Source organism: Bidens hawaiensis, unplaced genomic scaffold (genome assembly GCF_021521415.1).
Source record: "Bidens hawaiensis isolate Kalapana, Puna unplaced genomic scaffold, B.hawaiensis_p1.1 tig00011760_1, whole genome shotgun sequence".
Lineage (NCBI taxonomy): Eukaryota > Viridiplantae > Streptophyta > Magnoliopsida > Asterales > Asteraceae > Bidens > Bidens hawaiensis.
In genome coordinates this window covers 244,253-264,372 of record NW_027491931.1, presented here as the reverse complement: position 1 = coordinate 264,372, position 20,120 = coordinate 244,253, and the positions used below count along the sequence as shown (strand labels likewise).

Sequence of the window (20,120 nt, the reverse complement as noted above, 5' to 3'; positions counted from 1 at the left end):
CGAACTAAAACTAGTTCGTCTAGAGCGATAGCACTTCAATCGGGTCGGATTGCCGCGTTGGATTCGACCTAAACATTGCGGAGGAGGAAACGTCTTCACCGCCGAGGAGGCGGCCATTGGGAAGGGACGCCAAGGGGAAAAAACCGGCTGAGGGGGAAGCCGTAAACATCGCCAATCTTGTTGAATCCCTCAATAAATTCAACAAAACCATGGAGGTGGTCTCTAATGACAAAAAGGAAAAAAGTCGAATGAGGGATTTGGACTTCCTTACTAGAGACTTCGGTAACCTAAATCCGGTCGATCAAATGCTAATGGAAAAGCAAAAGAAACGTATCCGAAAGAGGTTGATCGAAGAAGACCAAGCCGAAGAATAAGAATAATGTTTTTTTTAGTACTTTAATTTTTATTTTATTTTTAGATATTAATGTGTTTTTTTATTAATGTGTGTTTTTTTTAATAATTTATGAGTTTTTTTAATATTACGTTGTTTGAATATATTTATAAAAAAATAAAAAAAAAAATTCGCTGGAGCCCCTCCACACCAGGGCCTGGGGCTCCAACGGGGGCTCCAACACCCCCCTTATCCAGTTTCTCTCTCTGCCACACGTCATAATATTATTGGCTGAAGCCCCCACTAAAGCCTCCATTAGAGCCCTCCACACCCCTCAGCCTTAGATGATAAATAAAAATGACGTTATCACTCAAGATTTTTTAAGCGTTCAAACTATACTAACTGGAAACCTAATTGCTTCCACCTCCAACATATATATAAAGGTTTTTTTTTAAGTTTTATAACTAAACTAGCAAGTTGGGAGAATGTTGGCGATAGACAATTCAAACGACGTTAGCGTAAAAGATATTGCCATCACAAATAACATCGTATAAGTTAAACAATGTTATCATAAAAAATTGTCATTATAATATAGATAACATAAGAGAGATTCAAAGGACGTTACCATCCACGGTTTTATTAAACATTCAAAACTAGATTGTGTGAAAGAGCTATAGCTGGTGCTGACTAATGAAGGTGGGAAGAGATTGATGCTGGGAATGATTCAAATGCCGATAAAATACTAGATCTTGTCATTACAGATAACATCATATACAGGCCCGGCTATTGGGGAGGGCTTGGAGGGCTCAAGCCCCAGACCCACTCCCACTCTAGGGCCCTGGATTTAAATGGTTTTTATATATATGTATTTAGTTGGCCCAAATATTGTTAAAGGCCCATCAGATTTTAAAAAAGTAATAATAAACTTTTGCCTACTACAATCAGACGCAGAAGAGCTAACATTATTCATGTTTTTGTGCTTTTTGAATATTACTTAATATGAATTATTTGTTGAAGAATTTGGTGTTATCAATGATTCACTGAAATTGTAGAATCTAGAGAAGTTATACGATTAACATATTGAATAAATGATGAATCACTTGAGTTTTTAATTTTTATATGTTAATCACTAACCACAGTTTTTCAAATTGAACTTATTGAATAACTATTTAAAATCATCAATGAGCCAAAAGAATTGGCGGCTTGGAGATTATTGTTATTGAGAGTGATGTTTTATAGACCATGGATTACAAAGAGTTAGTCGAGGGCTTTGCTTCATGAAATGCTAGAAGAGCGTCATGATTCGTTTAAGTCTGTTTAGTTAGATCATTTTGCTAAAAAAAACTTTTGTTTTGTTTTATTGTTATCACGTTTGTCTGAATTATGTAAGAGTTTTTGAGTTTGTATTTTAGGGCCTTTTGTTTTTTATGTCCCAGGCCCACTCTTATTTTTGTATTCTCAGAGACGACCCTGATCATATAGATTAAACGGCATTATCATGAAATATTATGTCATTATAGCCTTATAGCTAACATCATTAAGATTAAAATGAAATGATTATACGATATTATTATAAAAGAGTTTATTACAAACTTTAAGTTGTGTCATTTATCTTCACTTTCACTCTCTATTTTCTTTTAATCGAATGCTCTCCTTTTCTTTTTTAGTAAAACAGAATTATTTAATACACATTTATGTTATTCTTTAATTATAATCCATCGTGATGCATCAGTTATCATATTTTCATTTATTGTATTTAGGTTTTTATTAAACATCATAAAAACAAATTAACCCACACATTGTACATATCCCTCCACTAATAGTACTCTTAAATGTATACATTTATCTTTAACCACTTAAAAATATATTATTATAAACACACCTTAAGATCTCTATATACAACACAACACAACACAACACAACCATCGTATATACAGTTTGTTTTTACAACAAATTATATTAAACAATTTTATAATATATTTTTTTAGTGTCTCATACTCCCATTACATGCCAACTAATTACAAAATTAATACACATAATGAACTATTTTTTTTTTATAAAATATTGATACACTTGTCAAATTTATATTACCTTATGCATTTACTTAAAAGGTATATTACATTAATTTTAATTCCAAATACTTAAAACAAAATTAGTATATTTACAAAAATGCTTATTTACAATTTACATTTTTATACATTGATCTCTTATACCAAAACAACAAATACAATCAATTTTTTTAACAAACATTTGGAATTATCCACAATACCCGAGCAAACCTTCATGAGACGAAATGCCAACCATCCATACTGATTTTTACGCGTCAGACCTAACTCACACATAAACACTCTCAAAAAGAAAATCCACCACTATCGAAAAATCCTCTTAAGTCACATTTTAAACCCGAGACCTTCAAATTTTAACTCTTAACCATTACCTACATCTCATTGCATCAGAAGGCCAACTGTCTTATACATTCAATTAATTTTCCAACTCTAAACCAATATTCAACGCATATCACACTTACTAAATCAGACATGCATTTTATTCAAACTTTCATGCTACCTCATCACCCCAATTTTATAAAAATAGAAAAAAAAACAGTCCAAACCCAAAAATACTTTTCCATTTATAAAATTTTCATTAAATTCTCACTCTTCATAAATAATAATATTAAACATTTATTATTTATAAGAATATATGAATCCGTTTTATATATATACATATATATTATTATAAGAATCTCACACACTCATCTTTGCTACCAGAAAGCTCCATTGTTCTTCGTCCTTTCATCTTCATATTCTGTAAGTCTTCAATCTGTTTTATATAATTTTATATTATTGCAATTTCACGCATAATTACATGTTTTTAATGCTTAATTTGTTCATAAACCATAGAAATCTGCATTTTGTAACCTCAACTTCGGATTATTTACGTTTTTAGGGTTTAGATCGATGTAATTTGTTGATTAATCGATTAATTGATTCGAATTTGTGATTGGTAAATGGGTTTCAGGTAAATTTGATTATTGTTAGGGTTTTGGATTTGGCATTTGTGATTTTGGGTGTTAAGTAGTTAGGGTTTGTTAGTGGTAATGTTGGGGAAAGAGGATGAGTCCGGCGGTGAGGCTGGTGGCGGTGGCGGTGGTTTGAATAATCCGGTTTCGGGGAATAGGAAAATGTACTGGCGGTCGGCTTCGTGGTCTTCGTCTCACGTGCTGTTGCCTCCGCTTGTTCCAGAAAAAGACGGTGGTGATGTGAATGCTGGTGGGCAGAACCGGAGGCGGCCTGCACCGATGACTCCGAGGTCGAATAGTAAAGGGCGGTCGTGTTTGCCGCCGCTGTCGATTGCTAGAAGAAGCTTGGATGAGTGGCCGAGAGCTGGTTCGGATGATATTGGTGAGTGGCCGATTCCTTGTACGCCGAGGGGGCAAAATAAGAGTAATAATACTGAAAGGTTGAAGCTTGATTTATCGTCGATTCAAAGGATTCCGGAGAGGAATTCGGGGCTTGGTAGAAGAGATAAGATTGCGTTCTTTGATAAGGAATGCTCGAAAGTTACGGAACATATCTTTCTCGGCGGTGATGCGGTTGCAAAAGATAAAGGCATACTTAAACAACATAAGATCACTCATATTCTCAACTGTGTCGGTTTTGTCTGCCCTGAGTATTTCAAAGGATGCTTCGTTTACCGAACTTTATGGTTACAAGATAGCCCTTCGGAAGACATCACAAGTATATTGTATGATGTGTTTGATTACTTTGAAGATGTTAGAGAGCAAAATGGAAGAGTGTTTGTCCATTGTTGCCAAGGGGTGTCTCGGTCGACTTCGTTGGTAATCGCTTACCGTATGTGGCGAGAAGGTCAAAGCTTTGATGACGCGTTTCAATACGTGAAAGCAGCTCGTGAAATTGCGGATCCAAATATGGGATTTGCGTGTCAGTTGTTACAATGCCAAAAACGTGTTCACGCGTTTCCTTTAAGTCCAAGTTCTTTACTTAGATTGTATAGAATCGCACCTCACAGTTCATACGATCCGTTGCATCTTGTTCCAAAAATGTTAAACGTTCCTTCTCCAGGTGGCCTTGATTCTAGAGGCGCGTATATTGTGCATATACCTTCGACAATATTCATATGGGTTGGTAAGAAATGTGAATCTTTAGTCGAACGAGACGCTCGAGGTGCGGTTTGTCAGATTGTTCGGTATGAAAAGGTTCAAGGACCGATTGTTGTAGTTAAAGAAGGGGAAGAACCGACATACTTTTGGGACGCGTTTTCTAGTCTTTTACCTTTAATGGATAAATCTGGTAGTATTATGGATATTGGTAAGTTTTCTAAGGTCAACCCAGGTGAGAGAATAGTTGAGTTGTACAATGTTGACTTTGAGATTATCCAAAAAGCAATGTTGGGCGGGTTCGTGCCACCGTTTGCATCATCTGACACCGATCAAGAAACTCATCTTCCTGTTAGAGAAAGTACTTGGAGTGTATTGAGACGAAAATTTGCATCTAAAAATATGAAAGATTTTGTTTTAGCTTCTAAATCGGCTCCATCTAGAGTTTATCCTGATTCGCTGTTTTTTACTTCAATTTCATCATCATCCTCGTCGTCATCACCGTCATTGTCATTAACTTCCTCACCTGATTCACAATCATCTGATTCAACTATTAGCTCCAAATGTTATTCAGATGCTCATGCTCCATCTCCTTTAGTATCTTTGACCATGTCCACTTTGTCAAACTTGTCAATTGTTCCAGCTAAACTCTCGCCTCATTCCATATCTAAAAGCTCTGAGTTTATTGATGTCAATTTTGCTTCAACAAACGCGTGTTCACAGTCGGTTTTATCACCATCAAAAAGGTCATCACTTTCCATTGCTGAGCGCAGAGGTAGCACTCCTAAGTTTCTTAAACTACCAATACTGGGTGACGAATCACAAAGTCAAGACATTGTATTAGAACTAAAAGTAGGCGGGTTTGACTTTGACCAGACGTCTAAAGCTTTACAAGGAGACCGGTCTTCCAAACAACAAGTTGTGGTATTTGAGTGGCCTAGTTTGGATAGGATTATGGGATTTTGTGGTGGTGTTGTGGATTCGAGTCGGATGCTCATTTTTGTGATTCCTAAAAACGACGGGGATTCTGTTGTGTATGTATGGGTGGGAAAAGGTTTTAGGGCTGACGGCTGTAATCTTCTGGAACCGAACAAAAAACTCGCTGAGATACCGGATCTATCCATGAAGGAAGCTATTAAGAAGATTCTTTCTGAAATGGGATTGTCAAAGGATACTCATATCAAGGTACAATGAATTAACATATATTAAGGTTTCACCGTTATTCTTTGCATCATTTAGGTTTTTGTTTTCAAAATGGGCAGGTGGGGTAGCGGGTTAATATGGACTGTTGGGATAGTGGGTCAGAATGGGTAGTTTTTCATGGGTTGAAACGGGCCGGGCCGGGTTGTGTTGAACCACTATCCTTCTGTTAAAATTTTCCCTTTTTCATAAGTAATTACAAAAAAAGATAAATAATTTATAAGATTTAATGTGTTTAAAGTTATACTTTATATGACTTTCGGCATGCTTGATCTTTGTTTCTTTTTATTTAGTTCATCTATTTTTATATGTGTTAAGAGATAAAATGAAGTAACAAAAGATCTTAGCAATTATTTTTTCCTTCATATTTGCGATTGCGACATTTGAATTTACACGTAGGTAAGTAACGTTTTTGACCATTGGTGAAATGTCTAAAATGCCTATTACAAACCTAAAACTGGAGCAATCTTTTAGCTCAAAATGGAAAAATCAGTTTTATTGACATTTTATGGTAATGAAATTGGGTAGACATGATGTCTACAAACTAATAAATTACCTAAAATGGTTTTGTAATATGGAGCCACTAGCCAGCTGCTTATTGTAAGTTGATGTGATCATATCTATATGTTTCTTTTTATAATCAATTAAAATCCGAGCAGGTTGTGAAGCAAGATGAAGAACCTTCAGAATTCGTTGCAATTCTGAGTTCTTTGTAGTTCCCGGTGTAGCTATCAGATGTTGTGCAGCGTTCCTTAATTCTTCTATTTCTCATTTCTGTTGCTTCAAGAACAGTCAAGTGAAAGTTGCGGGAAAAAAGTCAAGGTAATGTTGCACTTTCCTGTTATTACTTCGGTTTTTTGGCCCAAACTGGTTCGCTTGCAGTCATAGAAAATCAAAATAGGTTTTTGTTCAAGTTCTATGTTTGAAAACTACTAAAATTACTAAAAATTTCAGTAAATCTTATTCATGTCTGAAGCTTTAAATTTATCTATATGTACATTTCTTCTTTTTTGCAGAATGTATCAAGGATTTAGTTGCAAACTCGCGGACCATTTTAGACGCGCGTGGCATCTTTTGTCTTTTGACGCATTGTGGTTGTACATCTCTTTGTTTTACAGTTTCGTATTACCCCTAAATTATGGATATTTTTACTGGAATTTTTAGTTTAAAAAAAACTTTTATACATTATGTTGCTTGTTTGTCTTGTGGAATGATTGTGTGCATAGCATAACATGTTAGTTTAGGTTTGTGATACGTCGTACATCATAGAATTATGTTATAGCATGAACCACACCCCCCGAGGTATGATTCCTGTGTTATCACAAAGCTTAGATGATTTTGACATGGTCTTCGGAGTCGAGGAATACACAAGTCAATACATTCTTGCATACCAAGGACGCATTGACTAGCTTCAAACCCTGCAAGACATTTTGATTTAGCACAATCAGTGTGAGCAATGATAATATGGGTTTCACTAGAAGCACTCTATTTCTAATGACATGTTTGGAATTGAGTTGAAAACAAGTTATTGGCTTTTTTAAAAAACTCATTTTAAAAAGCTATGACTTGTGGCTTTTAAAAAATCATATTTTTAACCTTATTAAAATTCCAAAATAAAAAAATACTTTTTTGATAGGCAAAACATTTTTCTTAATCTATTGGCTTTTTAAAGAAAACTAGTAAGTCAATAAGTTGTTTTAAACTCAATTCTAAATATGCTTCTAGTATAGTTTTTTCTCATCTTGATATTGTTTTGGAGCTCGGGGTCTTATGGCAAACCTCTCTAATTTTTGATATAGATGCATGGTTTGCTTATATCCTACCCATTTTGGATCATACAAGTGGATTTGTTATATGTGAAGTTTTATCGGGTATGGTTGTTGGTTGTAATGTAAGTGATGCTAGGGGGTGTTCACGGTTTGGTTCAGCATATTTTGATGAAAACTATAGTCTAAACAGCTAGCTACGGTTTTGGGATCAACCGACTGAGTTGAGTAGAGGTGCACAAAAAAGTCGGGTTCAGACCTGACCCGAAACCGGTTCCTACCCGTACACTACCCGCGAGTAGGATCAGGTATAGGATTTCTCCCCGGAGCCGTACCCGGAACCGGAAATACCTGGTCAAAACCCGAAAAAAACCAGAGGAACCAGTCAAAGCCCGGTTAAATACCCGACTATATCCGGAAACGGTTCTTACTTGAACCCGGTTTGACTTTTGTTGACCATACCCGGAACCGGTTCCTACCTGGTTCCAGGTTTTTTAAAAAAATACCCGATTTATGCACGTCTAGGGTTGAGTGGTGATGGTTGTTGGTGTAGACCGGCTGGTTTTGATAGTTATAAACGATTTTTTTCCTTTTAAAATCTTAGTTGTAGTAATTAGGTTTTTTTTTGAAATAATGAAGTTTTTTCTATTCTATTATTATAATACATGCTATTTTATAATACGTACCTCTTCCATTCCGAATGGAACCTCCCTTTCTTCAAGCACACTAATATCTTTGATGCTCAAATTGTTGAGATAAGTTATGGTAGAGATGATGGACATGGGTTTCACTACCAGATCATCCATAACCATATAAGTCAACACATCTTTCACAAAGCCAACTTCCTCAACCACCGCCTTAGCCGCCTCGGTAGAGACATAGGCCAACTCATTCAGCATAGCATTTCGGCAGCCAGGACACACGACCTTTGGGTCATCAGTGACATACTTACATAGACGGGCACACCTATAATATTTTCTGTCGTTGGTCGGAGGATCTTTTGGAATCGAAAGCAGGTCTTGACCGGGAACATTAGTTGATGATTTTGGGTTCAAAACCGTGTCTTTGGTCTTGTTTTGTAGTATGTACATGTCGTTTAGGTTCTCGATGCTCTGATAGAGGTCTCCTAGGCTTCCTGATAATGGCTCTTTTGCCAATAGTTTTGTGATCGCACCGATTGGTAATGTGAGTATGTAAAACAGGAAGTCAACAAAGTCTTTGTTGACTTCAGCAAACATGATCTTGTGATCTTGCTTGTTGACCAAAAGCTTTAAGCTCATTGTGAAATTTGTCATCGTTAGGCTTCGTCGGTTTGTTTACACAAGCGGCTTTTTAACCGTGAGGTATGGAAACTGGAAGCTAGTCACGAGGGGGGATTTTATCGAATACGTACATAGAGGGTTGTTCAATAATCAATACGAAACCGGATATAAATACGAAAAAATATGCTTTTCTTTTGGTCATATTAACATTATAACTCCATTTGTCTAAAGCATATATATATGTACACTTCTTTTATGGGTATCTTTCAATCTTTTCTTTCTTATAAAACTTAGTAAACCTTGTATGATGGACAAACTTCCTGTAGGGTATTGAACATGACTTCAAATTTGTGTCGAATAATTGTTGTTAAAGCATGAGTATTAAAATAATATTTTATTTGAGATTATATTTTATATATTCTATACTTTATACGAGAGCATACAAGTATATGCATTCAACTCAACCAACTATATATATCCAATTAAATTTCACTTTATTTTCTCTCTTTTAAAATGGAACAAACAAATTTAAGCTCAAAACTGTAATTGACAGTATGAATTTCAAGTTTTCATATACATATATTCCTGTATTAGTCGAGTAAACGACATGGATATAATTTGTGACTGTATGCATGCATTATGTTTAACAAGTAGTTACTATAATTAAAGAGTAGAATGTTTACGAATAAAAAAACCTGATAAAGAAATTGTAACGTGGAATCAAAATTTAATGAAACCGAAATCCATCAAAGGAATAGTAATTATAAAGTATTTAGTGAAAAAAATAATCATATTCAGTTTGTAAATTTGTTAATGAAGTTAAAATATGATGATGGTAGCGGCGGTTGTAGTAGCGCAATAAGTTTTGATGTGGGTGAAAATTGCCAAAGCATGGTGGTAATGTTGGGGAGGGGGGGGAGGGGGGGCGTTCTGGGCGAGGAATTAAACTGTTTAAAAATATTGAATTCTTGTAAAAATATAAGAGGATTCATTGAGATTCAATTCTAATTTTTATAAATTTTTTGAATGCCTAATTTTTATTAGTGTAAAAACATATTATCACTTGTCAAGACTTTAATTACTCGGTGTTTGTTTGTTTATAAAAGTTTATAGTTTGAAAAAAAAGGCTTTAATTACTAATGAATTATAACAAGACAAGCTTCCACAAAAAATATTGATTCCATCATTTCTTTGCTTCTTCAATTCGGGATGATTTCGCCACTCCATCCGGCGTCCCTTGCCACATCATATCCACCTTAGCCAGAAATACTTCATTCTGCTCTCTTCCCGGATCATCTTTGATACATTCCGTCCACCCTAAAAGTTAAGACCACTTGTGATGACTTAATAATTTAGACACAAGGTTGTATGTCTCTTTGTTTAACCCTTTCGTATAACCCTTAATATACGAAATTAATTTACTCAAGTATTAGTTTAACGATCAACTATTAGTCTATTACAGTATACATTAGGAAGCTTGTTTGTCTTGTGGAATGCCTGTGTGCGTGTGGCATAACATGCTAGCTTAGGGTCAAAATTCTTGATTATCCTTTACCAAAGAAGAACAATAAATATGTTTATCGATTAATTAGATTTACGTGATTCACACATTGTTGATAATAGTATTATGTACAACACGAATCATATTCTCCATCTTGTTACAATAGCTGCCTTAAATAATTTCGAGATGGTCTTCAGAGTCTAGGAATACACGAGTCAATACATTCTTGCATACCAGCGAGGCCTTTGGTAGCTTCAAACCCTGCAACACATTTTGATTTAGCATAATCACCATATGCAATGATATCAGTGTTTACAGTATATTCCGGTTGGTTTTGACGAAAATTCTAGGCAAACCACAAAATATGGTTATGAGAACAATAAAATGAACTAAGCAGGTTGGGTGGTGATAGTTGTGGCAGTGTGGACCGGTCGATTTAACATTTAGAAAAATTATGAAATAGTCATTTTTACCATTAACTTTGACAAAATGACCCTTGAGTATTTTATATATCATTTGATTTTCTTTTGTCATTAAGATAAACTTTACACACTAAATGGGAATCTTCCGTGCCATGTTAAATACCGCGCCAAAGTGATACATTATGTTACGTCAAAAGTACACATGTCGTGTCTTGGTTGATCATAATTTTAAGAAAGTCAAGTCTGGTAGGTTATTTTAGTGACTTTTCCTTGACATTTCGGTTTTGAGTATTTATATATCATTTGATTTTCTTTTGTCATTAAGATAATGACTTCACACACTAAATGGGAATCTTCCGTGCCATGTTGAATCTACCGCGCCAAAGTGATACGTTATGTTGCGTCAAAAGTACACATATCGTGTCTTGGTTGATCATAGTTTTTAAAAAGTCAAGTATGCTTTGTTAATTATCTCGACCAAGAAGGTTATTTTAGTGGCTTTTCGTTGGCATTTCGGTTTTGACGGATTGAACCTTTTTTTTTTCTCTTCTAACGTCATTAGTTTGTATTAATTTTGTATACTAATAAAGATATTCTATGATGTATACTAATTAATAAGTTCTTACCTCTTCCATTCCGAATTGCACTTCCTTCTCTTCAAGTACACAAACATCTTTGATACTCAACTTGTTGAGCAATGTTATGGTAGATATGGTAGACATGGGTTTCACAACCAAGTCATCCATAACCATATAAGTCACCACCCCTTTCACAAAGCCAACTTCATTGACCGTGTCCTTAGCCGCCTCAGTAGAGACATAGGCCACTTCATACGACATAGAATTTCGGCAGCCAGGACACACGCCCTTTGGGTCATCTGTGACGTATTTACAGTGATATGCACATTTATAAAATTTTCTGTCAACGGGCGGGAGGTCTTTTGGAACCAAAAGGAGATCTTGACCGGGAACATTAGTTGATGATTTTGGGTTCAAAACCGTGTCTTTGGTTTTGCTTTGTAATACATACATGTCGTTTAGGTTCTCGATGCTTTGATAAAGGTCACCTAGGCTTCCCGCCAAGGGCTCTTTCGCAAAGAGTTTTGTGATCGCACCGATTGGTAATGTGAGTATGTAGAAGAGGAAGTCAACAAAGTCTTTGTTGACTTCCGCAAACACGATTTTTCGATCTCGTTTGTTGACCAAAAGCTTTAAGCTCGTCATGGAGTTTGTCATTGTCAAGGGTGGTGTTGGTTTTGTTCACAAATTGTGTTTTAGAACATGAAGTATTGAATTGAGAAATTAGTTATGAATATATAGAGGATCATTTAATACATAATCAATCAATTAAAAAAAATGCCTTTCCTTTGGTCACATAACATGTAAAGGATATATACTTTTCTTTTCTTTCGTATAAAACTTTGTAAGCCCAATTTGATCGACAAGATTAACGTAGGGTTTGGACATGACTTTGAGTTTATCTCGAATTATTGTCGGCATAGCGTTGTAGTATTCGATTATTTTATCTCGAATAATCCATGTCATACACGATGAGTATCAACGTACTTTCACTCCTCTATTAGCTCATAATTCTTAGGATTTGATTCCTACATTGTTTACATTAATTTTTAGTTTTCACCTTCAATAGATTCTAGATGGCTGGCGTTATACACCCGAATCGTACAGTAAACAAAGATGCCACTATCTATGCAAATTTATAAGTAGAAAAATATGATTTTAAGTATGTGATTATAAAGTAAATTGTTTAAATTAGGATTTATATAAGTTGTTAAATAAAGATTTAACCGATCAATATTTTGGAAGAACTTGTGTTCTAAATTCTAGTGTTTCTAACTGGGCTGGAGTCAAATTGGGCTTGTAGCGGACCTGGGCTTAGAATATGAAGCTGGATTGTTATGGAAGTTAAAAGATTTTAGTCTGAGGTGGCCCATGGTTTAGAAGGCCTATCCTGATTATTTTGGGTGAGCCGCTCCTAGTATTGTAATTTATAAGCGACATATACGTCGTGTTAAACTCATGCACTTTCAATCTCTCGAGGATCTAGGGTCTTTATTGCGTTTTAGGTTTATAGTGACGCCGACGATTCGGTGTTCAATCTTGATTGTGATTCTTCTATGCGCAAGGTTTGGAAAAACAAATAAAATCAATTTGGTTGGGTAACAAAATAAATTCAGGTTGAAATGAGTCGGTTGTACCCCACCCCACCCCACCTCACCGCTCACCCATCCACCCACCCACCTTCAAGTTAAAATGAGTAGTTTAATGACAAAAGGCGCCCATCGTCCACTTGTTGAGTCGCTTTTGAAAATAACTTAAAAAGTACTCACCTCACCCCATCCGCCCCACCCCCACCCCATCCACAACCCGAGTTAAAATTAATCGTTTTACGTTGTATTCACTGACCCACCTTTGCCGTGGTGGTGGTGGCGTTTAGAGTTGAGGGTGGTCGTAGAGACATAGGTAGAATAACGGCATGAGTGTATTGTCCTGGCTTTGGACGTTAACCTCGTTAATTGCAACAAGTAGGTGAATACAAACAATAGTCATGAATGGTGCTAAACCACTTGAACCTTTTTTAAGTTAAAAAGTTAAATAATAGTTACTTGTTATAATCAGTTGACTAATTGACTCAATTTTTTGTCTGTCGACTAATTTAAGGTTACCCAAATACCCATCGACTAATTTAAGGTGAATCAAATGAACACGTGTTAAATTTATTTTTACCCAAATTAACCCATTATTTTTACAAGTGCTGATTATTTCATTAAATTGCTAATACAATTAGTTTGTTGAGTTAGTTTGGTCCCACGTTTGTTGGTCTAGATGTTGATCTTGTTACTAGATTGAGTTTAACTTATATGTGGTCACCGTTAAGCTACCATGTCACGTCGATGATTTTAACGATGATAAATAATAAATTATGTATTCGTGGTTTGAATATGTATAATAGTTATAACAAAGAATATGAAAGTAGTATATAACTACGTGTTACGTTTTGTAGACAATTTGGGTTTTTATTTCAAACAATAACCAAATGACCAATAACAAATCATACTAATAATTCATCCGATAACACTTCTAATGATAATTTTAGTGTCATCAACATCATTTAAATGCACTTGAATTGACTTGTTTGACCAAAGTAAATAATAATGTACATCAAACAAGTCTTGTGGAAACGATGTGAATGCTGTGACTAAATTTAATCCTTGTTTGACTGCAAAAGACTTGTGGAAATGATGTAAACATAGGCCATTGGGGGTCTCGTTTATGATGCTTTCATTGCCAATAGGCTATCAATAACAACTACTAAGTTTGGTTTTGCTCTATTCCTTCGAGTAGAGAGTGTTTATAGGATGGTTCTGAATGTTCGGTTTATGTGATTTCGATCCTATCATATGTTTGCAGATGCTGCTAAATTCAAAAGGTTATTTAAATATTCAAGTCAAAAAGAGGTATCATCTATGAAAGTGGAGGGGTTCACTTCGAAGTCTATCCGACAGTTTCCAAGAAAAACATTTGTACAAGTGGTGAATGAAGGTATCTACAAAAACAAACCAGAAAAAAGGCTTCTGTTTTAACCAGGCAAGGGATGAAGAGAGATTTGGATGAGAAAGAAGTACTAAGGGAAATGACACTAATTGAGAATGGTTTTAACAGTGTTCCAAGATGAAAAGTACTGCCTTATGGGGAATGTTCATGATGTGCATTGTATTGAGAATTTAACTAACCTTTGTGAGAAGGAGGGTTTCTTTGGTGTGGATATCAAATATTTGGGAGGAATTTAACTAACCTTGACCTCGACGTATCAACTTTGTGAATGTGAAGCGTTGAAAGTATTCTTTATACGTTTGGTTACCGCTTATAGAAACTTTATACTTCAGGAAAGAATAGTGTGGGTGAAAATTACCGGTCTTCTGCTTTGTGCATGGTCAGAAAAGGTGTACAAAAAAGTTGTCGAAAAATGGAGAGAATACATTTTTTAAGATAATGATTGAGAAGAAAGTTTGGCAGTAGGAAGGGTTCGTATTCGATACTCATTTAGAGTTGTAGATGGTGCGTATTGGTCATTCGTCTCATGTGGTAGACATTAAGGATCTTTCTCCTTGGTCACCACCACTTTCAAATAAAGTGGATAATGCGAGTTCGATACAAACCATTAGTGTAGAATTTAACGTTGTAGAACCGGGTATGGATAAGACCAGTGAACAAAATTATGAAGAACAAGATAATTGTTCTGCGCAAGATAACGAGCTTGACAAGGGTTATTTAAATAACCCAAATCAAGTTTTGGACAAAGATGTGTTTCCAAAAGGTGAGGTAAAATTAGCAGAGTATGTCCATTCGGACTCGTCTTCTATTCTAGTCCCACCGGCTTCAATGATGTAAGGTTAACAATCTAGAAGTCACGAACAAAGAAAAGGTTGAAAGCTCTAGTGCGGTAAAATGCAGAAAAAGAGGTAAATCGTTCTCACCTATTAGAAGTGGTAAGACTAGGATCTAGAAGTTCTTATGTTGGCCGTGGAGTAAATGAGTTTTTTTTTTTGATGAATTATCTAAATTAAGAGACATAGGAAAAACATTCTGTCTTTTAATGGAAGGAACTGAGATGAGTTTCAAGCATTTGATAAATGGAATGGGAGCGAAAATGGTGGACAAATGAATGTGTTGTCTGTTAATATTTGTTTTCTTGGCAACATAGTTAAATGCAAAGGGATAACATCGATATGTAATAAAGATGGTATAAACTTTTTAGGATTACAAGAAACAAGAATGACAGTTGTGGATCTAGCTCGTATTCGTTCGGTTTGGGAAATTCTCAGTTTGACTTTGCTTTGGCGTCTGCTAGGGGAAAGTCTGGTGAAAGTATGTCAGCTTGTTTGGAATCCTGATTTGTTTGTTAAACATTCCATATTGTGTACATATTATATGATGATCGTTAAAGGGGAATGGAAAAATCTAAAGGCAGAGTGCTTTATGGTTAATGTATAGTCGCCTTAGGAAGAAAACGAAAAGAAGTGATGATGTACCATTGAATCATTTAAGGCGTACAATTTAGGTTCTTACTGTTTTTTTGGTGATTTTAATTCGGTTCGGTCTCCGACTGAAAGATTAGGAACAACTTTCTACCTCAGAATGCTTTAAAAATTAATGATTTTATTGATTGGTTGGGTGTGGTAGATCTTTCTCTAGGGGCTTATAAGTTTACTAGAGTTTATTCAGTAGGGAAGAAATTTAGTAAAATTGACCGGTCTTTACTTTCGTAGGATTTGGTTCATAATTTAGAGGCATCAGTCCTTTTCCCTAGATTGTCGGATCATAGACCTACTGTGTTAAGGCAAAAGGTTGTTAATTATGGTGATGTCCTATTTAAATTTTACAATTCTTGGCTCGAAATGGATGGGTTGGATGATTTTGTTTTAACTTCATAGCATTCTAATATTCATGGTAAGGGTATGTATAAGTTAAAGGAAAATTTTAAAAGATTAAAGAATGCTTTAAAAATTTGGGTAAATCAGTCTTAAAAAGCTTTAGAATGGGATGAAAGCCAAGCTACAAATAGAGTTGGAGAGGTATGAAGATATTCTTGATCAAGGGGGAGGACAAATTCGGTTCTTGAATGCCAAAACCAAGCTAGATTTCATTTTCAAAAAACTGAAGCTAAAGAAAATGCGGATTCGGCATTAAAATGTAAAAATATGCGCCCGAAATTGGTTGATGAAAACTCAAAATTCTTTCATAATCAACTGAAAGAAGACAACAATCGATTATCGGGATCAAAGATGAAAGGGTTTGGGAGGACGAACCAGATCGGGTTAAACAAAAGTCCTTCGATTATTTCACTTCCAACTTCAATAAGGTAAACTGTATCCCCTTGATAACAAGAACTTCGAAATTTCCTTTGTTGTCCGAGGATCAACGATTGTTGTTGGAAATTCCAGTTAGCTTGGAAGAAATTAAATGTGCGGTTTGGCATATGGTTCAAATAAAAGCCCGAGTACAAATGGTTTTACTATTGGTTTTGTCAAACACTTTAGGGAGGTTATAAAAGATGGTATTTTTGAGGCCATTAAGGAATTTGTTTTTGGATTCCGGTATCTTGATAATTTGTGATTTTAGAACGATTAGTCGTATATATTGGCATTATAATAAGCTAATTGATAAAATAATTGATTTTTTTGGTGAGTGGGGTTCAGTCTACCTTCATAAAGTGTCATCAATTTTGGACGGTCTTCTAATTATAAATGAATTGGTGTATTGGTGCAAGAAGCACAAAACAACTAATGATTTTTAAAGTTCACTTTGAAAAAGCTTATGATTCCCTTTCGTGGGAGTACTTTAGGACAATCATGGGTTTTATGGGCTTTGGTGACAAGTGAATTGGTAGGATTATGGAAGTCTTACGATCATCAAGACTTTCACTTCCGGGTAATGGTAGCCCAACGGATGAGTTTTACTTGCAATGGGGATTGAGGGAACGTGACCCCTCGTCTCCATTCCTATTTATTTTGGAAACGAAGATGTTACATGTTAGGTATCGATTTGCTTAAGGAGGTTCGAGTTTGTAGAAATGTTGTATTTATCTCATTTGTTTTATGCAGTTGATGTGCTTTTACCTAGGGAATGGTCAGTTTCTAATGTTCAAATTGTGGTTCGTATCCTAAAATGTTTCTTCTTGGCCTTTGGTCGAAAAATAAATCTCCATAAATGTAATATTTATGGGTGGTAGTGGATTATGAGGATTCCGTGGCTTGTGCTTAGATGGTGGGATGCAATATGGGAAAACTTCCGTTTAATTTAGGTCTTCCGGCTGGAAAAAAATATGGCCAACTTAAATGCATGGAAAGTTATTACAGATAAATTTAAGTCTCGATTGAAATCTTGGAAAGCTCCTCTTCTTTCTATTGGAGCTCTCTCTTTGTTGATTAATTCGGTGCTCGGTGCTTTAGATAACTTTTATATGTCACTCTTCCATGTTCTTGCGAGAGTTATGAAGAAGTTGGAGCAACTTTGTTCAAACTTCTTTCGGGGAGGGAGGAAGGTAAAAAGGAAAATGCATTGGGCGTCTTGGAAGTTGGTTTTAATTTTGAAAGATAAAGGTGGGTTAGGGGTAGGCTCTTTGGAAGGTTTCTATAATGCGTTATTGAAAAAGTGGAGGTTTCTGAATGAGCCGGATGCTATATGTGTGAAAGTTAATGATTCGTTGTATGGTATGGTGGTGGGTGTGTTATCCTTTTTAAAAGGGAACAATGTCTGAGTTAGCATGCAAAAGGTCTTTAAAAAATTCGGAATTAGTTCCATATAATGTGATTTGTAAACGTATTGGAAGGGAAAATGAGAAAATGATTTGGAAACATGTGTGGTGTAATACTATATGTTTGGCATAACACTTTCCAAGATTGTATGATTTAGAGCTAGAGAAAGATTGCCTGGTGGTTCAAAGGTCGGGAGTACACTCGTGGGCTTGGCGTAGAGATAGTCGTTGGGGGTGTTGAAATGGCACAATTTTTAGATATGCAAAATCTAACTAAGTTTGTCTTGCTCTCTCTCAAATGATAATGATCGATGGGGTTGGACGATGCAAGGGATGAATGATTTTGTGGTGGGGGGGGAGGGGGTCCGAGAACATATAGATGATCACGCGCTTCCAAACGGTCCGAGAAAAACTATTTGGTTCTTTTGTCTATCCAGGAAGATTAATATTTGTGGGTGGCAAGTTTTGGGTACGTATCCCAACTCGGTCTAATTTAGTGGCTAAAGGTATTGATGTTCCGTCCACTTTATGCTCCTAGTGTAATGTTGGAACGAAATTTGTTCTTCACGTGTTTGGTGATTGTTACGCGGTAGAGAACGTTTGGGTTTTGATTGAAAGGTGACTCGATGTGAATTTACCTATTTTAAGATTTCCTTTAGATTTAATGGATTTGATGGACAACTCTTCGTTAAGTGTAACTAAGAAAGAAATTGTAGGGTCGATTGTATATGTGACTTGGTGGGCTATTTGGAAGCTTCAGAATGATTTGGTCTTCTTGTGGTCGATTAAAAACTCATGATTGTTTGATGATTTTATATATTTTTCTTTCTATTGGTTCTCGAGTAGGAAAAATAAGTGTAAGGTATCTTGGACAGAGTGGATGAAAAATTCCATGCTTTTCATGTAGTCATTTTTTTTTCTTTGCCCATCTAGTTTCTTGCTAGATTGATGCTTTAAAAATTTCTCTGTTCTAGAAAAAAGTTCGGAGGTGCAGAGTGTATGCTTGTTTAATATTATTTTGGAGTTAATGGCCATTTTCGTCCTTGTGATTTGCTACTTTTGACACTTCAGTCCAAAGTTTGAAATTTTATCAATTTAGTCCCCATAGTTTTAAACATTAGCCAATTACGTCCTCTCCGTCTAACGGCATCCAACTTTGCCGTTAGTTTAAGGGTATTTTCATCTCTCCTTTTTATTTTATGTTAATAGCCATTTCCGTCCATGTGGTTTGATACTTTTATCACTTCAGTTCAAAGTTTGAAATTTTGTCAATTTAATGTTTACTTTAATTCAGTTTTTTTTTCTTTTTTGTCTGTATCCCCGAAGAGCATAATGCAAGCCCAAAAACATCGAGCAACGACCAATAAAGGTCTGCATTTACTATGCTGATAACAATAATCATACCCCCTATCTTTTTTATTTTCTATACATTTCCTAAACACACCCCCTCCCCATAGTGGAATTCAATGGTAAAGTGGTGAAGGTAATTCCCTGAAACCGAATTATACATAAAAAATAAAACTCGTTTATTTGATTAATGCATAATAGTTAGGGTTTAGAGATTAACATATTGTAGCGAACTTCTAGGTCACATTCCGCATTTCTATGAGGAATCAACAGTAATCGACCTCATGATGTTGATTTCGACCCAAATGTTCGCTACGATATGTTAATCTCTAAACCCTAACTAATATGCATTAATCAAATAAACGACTTTAAAGTTTTTTTGTTCAATTCGGTTTCAGGGAATTACCATGACCACTTTACCATTGAATTCCACCATGGGGTAGAGTTTAGGAAATGTCTAGAAACTAAATACGAGTGAGGTATGATTATTGTTGTTAACAGAGGAAATGCAGACCTATATTGATCGTTACTCGATGGTTTTTGGCTTGTATTATGCTCTTTGGGTTTATAGACAAAAAAAAAATGAATTATACAAAAACATCAAACTTTGGACTGAAGTGGCACAAGTTTCAAACCACATGGACGAAAATGACAATTAACTCAAAATAAAAAGTAAAAAGACAAAAATACCCTTAAACTAACGGCAAAGTTGGATGCCGTTAGACGGAGAGGACGTAATTGGCTAATTTTAAAACTATGAGGACTAACTTGACAAAATTTCAAACTTTGGACTAAAGTGTCAAAAGTAACAAACCACATGGACGAAAATTATTCTAAGTATTTAGGAGCGAAGCCCTAGGTTATGGGGGTTTCTAAGGGGGCACTGCCGCTAGGAGTGG

General features: G+C 35.5%; 3 protein-coding genes across 4 annotated transcripts; 1 reads left to right on the top strand and 2 right to left on the bottom strand.

The window, feature by feature from the left end:
• The first annotated feature begins 3,076 nt into the window (after positions 1-3,076).
• LOC143538911 (protein-tyrosine-phosphatase MKP1-like) lies at positions 3,077-6,500 on the top strand. 2 transcript variants are annotated; one of them, XM_077032349.1, is made up of 4 exons: positions 3,077-3,138; positions 3,350-5,633; positions 6,308-6,363; positions 6,395-6,464. In XM_077032349.1, exons 2-4 carry the CDS (start codon positions 3,429-3,431, stop codon positions 6,402-6,404), a joined length of 2,271 nt encoding a protein of 756 aa, XP_076888464.1. In that variant the 5' UTR covers positions 3,077-3,138; positions 3,350-3,428; the 3' UTR covers positions 6,405-6,464. The 2 variants fall into 2 exon arrangements, with proteins under 2 accessions (XP_076888464.1, XP_076888465.1); XM_077032350.1 differs by lacking the exon at positions 3,077-3,138 and having other exon boundaries at positions 3,161-5,633; positions 6,308-6,500.
• Positions 6,501-6,598: 98 nt separating this feature from the next.
• Positions 6,599-8,787, bottom strand: LOC143538899 (uncharacterized). The gene is made up of 2 exons (XM_077032342.1): positions 8,101-8,787; positions 6,599-7,066 (listed from the first exon to the last, which is right to left on the bottom strand). Exons 1-2 carry the CDS (start codon positions 8,707-8,709, stop codon positions 6,977-6,979), a joined length of 699 nt encoding a protein of 232 aa, XP_076888457.1. The 5' UTR covers positions 8,710-8,787; the 3' UTR covers positions 6,599-6,976.
• Positions 8,788-9,900: 1,113 nt separating this feature from the next.
• On the bottom strand, positions 9,901-11,948 carry LOC143538898 (uncharacterized). Its single transcript, XM_077032341.1, has 2 exons — positions 11,226-11,948; positions 9,901-10,438 (listed from the first exon to the last, which is right to left on the bottom strand). Exons 1-2 carry the CDS (start codon positions 11,832-11,834, stop codon positions 10,349-10,351), a joined length of 699 nt encoding a protein of 232 aa, XP_076888456.1. The 5' UTR covers positions 11,835-11,948; the 3' UTR covers positions 9,901-10,348.
• Positions 11,949-20,120: the final 8,172 nt, after the last annotated feature.